At 39.5% G+C, this 6,127-nt stretch overlaps 1 protein-coding gene across 1 annotated transcript; it reads right to left on the bottom strand.

The window, feature by feature from the left end:
- Positions 1-3,512: 3,512 nt before the first annotated feature.
- Positions 3,513-5,901, bottom strand: LOC307270454 (tripartite motif-containing protein 16-like; the record flags this gene model as incomplete). Its single annotated transcript, XM_080054339.1, has 2 exons — positions 3,513-4,378; positions 5,058-5,901. 2 exons carry the CDS (start codon positions 5,899-5,901, stop codon positions 3,615-3,617), a joined length of 1,608 nt encoding a protein of 535 aa, XP_079910465.1. The 3' UTR covers positions 3,513-3,614.
- Between the last annotated feature and the right edge of the window lie 226 nt (positions 5,902-6,127).

Genomic DNA, 6,127 nt, shown 5'->3' with positions numbered 1-6,127 from the left:
TCATCAGCTGCACACTCAGCAGGAAAGGTTCTTAAATATTCGCTTCTGGAGAACGCTTGTTGTCAAAATCACTTTTTGTCAAAATCAGTGAATATCTCCTCATGATCTGCTACCTGTCTGTACTGTGGTTGTGCTGAAAAACAAACTGGTGTTAATACACAGCCTAGGCTCTGTAAACTGGGTATGTTAACAAAGGGGACTGTAGCTACGCAACATGACATTTCACAGAGCCTAGGCTGTGTAATAACACTAAAACAGTATACAGACAGGTAGCGGATCATGAGGAGATATTCACTGATTTTGACCAAAAAGTGATTTTGACAAAAAGCGTTCTCCAGAATCACTGACTTCACCTTTAAACATAAAATAAATTGTGAAGATCAACTGAAACATTTTTCTGAGCTCCTGCAGCAGTGTCAGGGGGGGAGGGGGGGGAGGGGACACCAGTTTATAAACGCTGCCATACTGAGAAATACAGAGAGAGTTTTGTAGGGAGCTGATAGTTAGCTTCATCAACTTTTTTGTCAAATAATTTTGGCGATGGCTCGAATGCAACCGACATTCATCTATATGAAAAAAGTCACGCACTATGGCTTTAAACATAACAAAAACAGCTCAACACAAGTGGTTAAGATCAACAGTGTGTTTAATAAATGCATGGTTATCACACAGTAGTCATTCTGTATGGATCATAACTCAGTTAAGGCATGCACAGGCACAGGGACAGTGCGGTGTATCTCACAGCGACATATGAGTGAATAATACTCATGCTAACTCAGAGCCTTTCTCATCTTTGCTATTTCAAACTAAAAAATCTGTTAAAGGAATACTTCACCCATACGGAAACCGGCGTTCTATGAATTATAAAATCACTGTTAGGATATAATGAATGAGGTGTTTTCTTCCCTCAGTCTTCCCTCAGTCTTCCCTTGGCCCAGCTGTCCTGATGTCACACATGGGAAAATATAGGGTTAGACCAGGGGAGTCCAAACTTTTTTCACTGAGGGCCACATACAGAAAAATCTACGAAGGGCCGGGCCGCAAAAATAACACATTTATCAGGACATGTAGCTGCTCTGATGTTTAGTTTCATAGTGTCTTCGTAAATTGTAATCCTTCTTCACGGCAACACTTTCCTTGCAAATTAAACAGACACACTTCCCCTCTCCAATGTTAGCGCTGCCCAAATCATCCCCACCCGGGAGATTTTTTTAACTTTTTAAAGTGAAATGCATGAATCTGGTGCACTTTGAGAGGGAAATTAAGAGGCTTAATCTGAAGAATTTAGTGTGAAAAAATTGTTTGGAGACACTGTGTCAGATGAATTAGAAGCTTTTGAAGAAGGACACATGGATTTTCCATAATACTATTAATTTAAAATAAAATACTATGCAGGGTCCTCTGGGATGGGCTTGGTGCTCTTTTTCTTTTATGGGACATATTTCTTTGTAATATAATGAATGCATTTAAAAAAAAATTAAACTAAAAGCGCCATATTACATTATATTTTTAAAATGTGCCGCGGGCCAATCAATCAGTTTTGACACCCCTGCACTAGTGGGTTAACTAAAAAAAAAAAAAAAAAAAAAAAAAAAAAAGGGTTATATTACATTATATTTTTAAAATCGGCCGCGGGCCAATAAAAGGCGGGCCGCCGGCGGGTCGTAGTTTGGACACCCCTGGGTTAGACAGTGAGACCATAAAACACTCTTTCTGCCTTTTCTCAGGCTAAGATGAACCGATTTCTAAAATGTTTGCACATTTGTACTACTGTATATAGAATCTCAGAGTTCAATACACCTTCATATTTCCACCGGTGAAGTAGGCCTTTAAGCAGTAAAGCAGGTTACATGGTTTAGAGAGCGTAACAGGGATATTTTAATGTTAATACAAAAGAGGTTCAGAGAGAATAAGGATAGAAATATAAAAATACAAAGGTGTCAAAAGAGCGTTTTACAAAAGTAATTTAAAATCATAGAATTAGCGGTGAAAAAAGACACGTTAACGTAAAATACACAACAGCATCTATACAGCAGGAACAGCAGTGTACAGGTGATACTCGTATTATTAGAATATCATGGGGAATTAATTGGAATTGAGGCAAGAATTCATGCAAAATGGGCCCAAACCAAGTACTGAGTACATATGCATGATTATACTTTATAGAGGGCAGACATTGCTGTATTTAAAATCCCTTTTTCTTTTATTGATTTCATGTAATATTCAAATTTTCTGAGATTTTGAATTTGGGATTTTCATAAGCTGTTAGCTATAATAATCAAAATGATAACAAATAAAGGCTTGAGATATCTCACTTTGCATGTAATGAGTCTATATAATATATTATTTTCACCTTTTAAGTTGAATTACTGAAATAAATGAACTTTTGCACGATATTCTAATTTTTCGAGTTTCACCTGTATTTATTCAATAATTATTTATATTATATTAACTGTGTTGGGACCATTTGTAGGGAGAACTATTTGGGTTTCGTGGCTAGAGTTAGTGCTTGTTAATGGTTAAATTTGGTTTGTTTTAGTTCGTTAGTTGTGAGTTTCAAATAGCAGAAAAACATTGTTAGACATTAGAATATTTTGAACACTTTTCACTAGATGTTTGGATTTAATAACGTGTTAGTAATATCCTAAGTTTAACTAAATGTAATTTTAAATTTAAGAGACCACTCCAAATGTTCGCTGTCTCTCGTTTTACTCTTTAGAGGCATAATGTTTGAGTAGAATGAACATTTTGGTTTCATAATATAAACTACTGACAACATTTCTACCAAATTCACAATAAAAATATTATCATTGAGAGCATTTTCAATAATAAGTAATATAGAGATGAAGATTGAAGGAAAATCCAGACTGGTCTCTTAATTTTTTTCCGTGGCTGTATGTACATTAAAGGCCTACTTCACCGGTTTGAATATGAAGGTGTATTGAATTCTGAGATCCTATGTAGTATAAATGTGCGAAAAAAATTGAAATCGGTTCATCCTAGCCTGAGAAAAGGCAGAAAGAGTGTTTTTTTAACCCTATATTTCTCCCTCTCGTGACATCACAGAAAGAGAAATATAGGGTTAAAAAAAACTTACTTTGTAAATATTACTGTGATGTCTTTTACTGTGACATCACAGTAATATTTACAAAGTACGTTTTTTTTAACCCTATATTTCTCTTTCTGTGATGTCACGAGAAAGTGAAATATAGGGTTAAAAAAACACTCTTTCTGCCTTTTCTCAGGCTAGGATGAACCGATTTAAATTTTGTTTGCACATTTATACTACATAGGATCTCAGAATTCAATACACCTTCATATTCAAACCGGTGAAGTAGGCCTTTAATACAAATATTCAACAATCATTTAGAGCAAAGAGAACTCTACAAGCTCATGCAGAGAAAAGTCAGTTCAGGTAAACTAAAGTCATGAGCATTGAAAGCCTCTGTGGCTAAACACTCAGGAAACATTTTACAGAAAAACAAAAAAAAATATGTCAAAGTCCCGCCCATAAAGTTTGATTGACAGCTGATCTCAGCGCTGTGATTATAATACAACAACAATCATCTCTCTGCTTCAAACATGAAGACAAAATAAGTGACAATGACTTTTGTCTATTTGAGTTTACAGAACTCAGCAGTGTCTCCAGTAGCACAAAGCCTCACTCCAGCGTGTAGCGGCTGAGAGAATGTGGTCTGGACTCTGTGGAGGAGAGTCATGGTTCCAGAGACGCTGTAGAAGGACAGAACACCTGCACTGTGATCCAGGTACACTCCTATTCTGGAGGGCCGAGGACCTGAGACGGGAGTTTGGACTCTGTTGAACCAGAATTTTAAACTTTCTTTATAACAATCTAACGCCCAGGATTTATCATTTCCTCCAAATGCATTTTTCCACTTTGCTTTGCTGATATTCTTGTATGCGACTGCTATATGAACCCCTTTCCCACTCCACTCCACCTCCCAGTACCAACGTCCAGTCAGACTCTCTTTACTCAGGACCTGGTCAGCACCAGTAAATCTGTCTGGATGACTAGAATAAGACTGTTGTTGGTCCATTCCTGTTGCTTTCCTGTTCCCCTCAGATAATAACAGCCATGTGTTTGCTGTGTTTGGATCCATTGTGATGTCACGTGAATATCTTAAGAAGTCAGCTCTGGTCTTGGGCTCTGGTTGAGGCAGTGAAACATCCACTTGAGTCTCTGTCAGTGAGATGTTTGTCCATGTCTCTCTCAGGACGTCCTGTAGCTTCTCTCTGGCTTCTGACACAGCCGCTGTCACGTCCTCAAAGTATCTCAGAGGACGGATGTTGATGCTGGATGTAGATTCACTGAGTGCTGGCAGTGAGCGGTAGTCCTGTAGAAACTGGTTGTGATCCTCTGTGTGTGGAACGGGGAAGAAAATTTGCAAAATATATTTAATTGCCCTTGAAATTCTTTTGAAGCGTCTTTTAATGCCACCGTAAACTATATATCATTCAAAGTGGTGTAAAAAAAGTATTTAATAGTCTTAAATTATAAATAAGAAAAGTATTTAAAGGTGCAGTGTGTAATATGACATCATCAAGAAAGTTCTACAGAGTTCTAGAATGTAACGCTCCCTGGGTAACCCCACCCCTTTTGAATAATAACAGAAGCTACAGTGGCCTTCAAGGACAAGAAAAATTCAAAATTCTAAACAATGCACCTGATGACATTCCAACTATGACACTTCCAAAATGGCGGTGACAAGGCCTTGGTCCAAAGTATGGAGAAATATGGACATATATGATACCCTTTCTAAGGAAAAAAATAATAATTCTAAAAAAAAAATTCAGGTATTATGCACTAAATTAAACGTACTTATGGACATTATAATTATTTTCTACAAAATCTGCTGGGAAATAAAACCCACAATTCTACACACTGCAGGTTTAATAGTCTTAAATTTCATTTGGAAAATCCTGACAGAGGGGACAAGGTGTTTTCAAACATTTGATAAGATTGCCCTGGAAATGATCCAAAATGCCCCAAACACATGTTACAGACACACAGGCAAAACAAGAAGTGAATTTTGTACCGTGTTGTGCCAGCGTCTTCAGCTCAGCGTCTCTCCTCTTCAGCTCAGCGATCTCCTGCTCCAGCTTCTCCTGAAGATCTCTGACTCGACTCACTTCAGTTTGCTGCTTTGCTCTGAGCTGCTGCTTCACATCAGAGCCTCTTTTCTGGATGAGACGGATCAGCTCGGCGAAGGTCTTCTCACTGTGCTCCACTGCTTTATCAGCAGAGCCATTGATAGCCTCCACCTCCTGTTGGAGAACCTTCACATCTTTCTCTCTGCCCTGGATTCTCTGCTGGATGTTTAGTCGACTCCCCTCCAGCTCTCTCTGCCTCTCAGTAAATGCTGCTGCAGCTGACACTGTGTCGTGGCCTTTGTGTTCGTCCATTGAACACAGATAACGAGAGCAGAGGTTCTCCTGGAGCTTCTCGGAGGGCTCCACCAGCTTGTGTTTCTTGAATGTCGGTGATTCGTAGTGAGGCTGGAGGTGTTTCTCACAGTAAGAGGCCACACACACCAGACAGGACTTGAGGGCTTTCAGTTTTCTCCCAGTGCAGACGTCACAGGCCACATCTTCAGGTCCAGCATAGCAGTGATCAGCAGGAGAAGAAGCAGCTTGGAGTCCAGTCTTCTTCAGTTCCTCCACTAAAACTGCTAACATGGTGTTTTTCAGCAGCACAGGCCTCGGGGTGAATGCCTGCCTACACTGAGGGCAGCTGTAGATTTCCTTTTCATCCCAGAAGTCTTTAATACAGTCCCTGCAGTAGCTGTGTCCACAGTGAAGAGTCACCGGGTCCTTCAGTAGATCCAGACAGATCGAACAAGAGAAAGTTTCCCGGTCTAGCTGAATTCCTTTCTGCGCCATTTTAACTCTCTCTCTCTCTGTCTGTGTGTGTGTGTGTGTGTGTGTGTGTGTGTGTGTCAGCGACTGTCTGCGTTTACTTTCACTAGAAACGAAACTTAGTTTGAGCTCTGATCTGAACAGCATGTGTGTGTGCAGTGAATGGGGCCTGTCAGCTGGTTACACCCATCCCACATGACTGTAGATCTAAAGGGGAGGAACTAGGACGTGTGTGTGTACAGAGTGGAGC

Source organism: Ammodytes marinus (genome assembly GCF_949987685.1).
Source record: "Ammodytes marinus genome assembly, contig: scaffold_174, whole genome shotgun sequence".
NCBI classification, from domain to species: domain Eukaryota; kingdom Metazoa; phylum Chordata; class Actinopteri; order Uranoscopiformes; family Ammodytidae; genus Ammodytes; species Ammodytes marinus.
The sequence above is the reverse complement of the archived record's forward strand: the minus strand, read 5'-3'. Positions and strand labels throughout refer to the sequence as shown.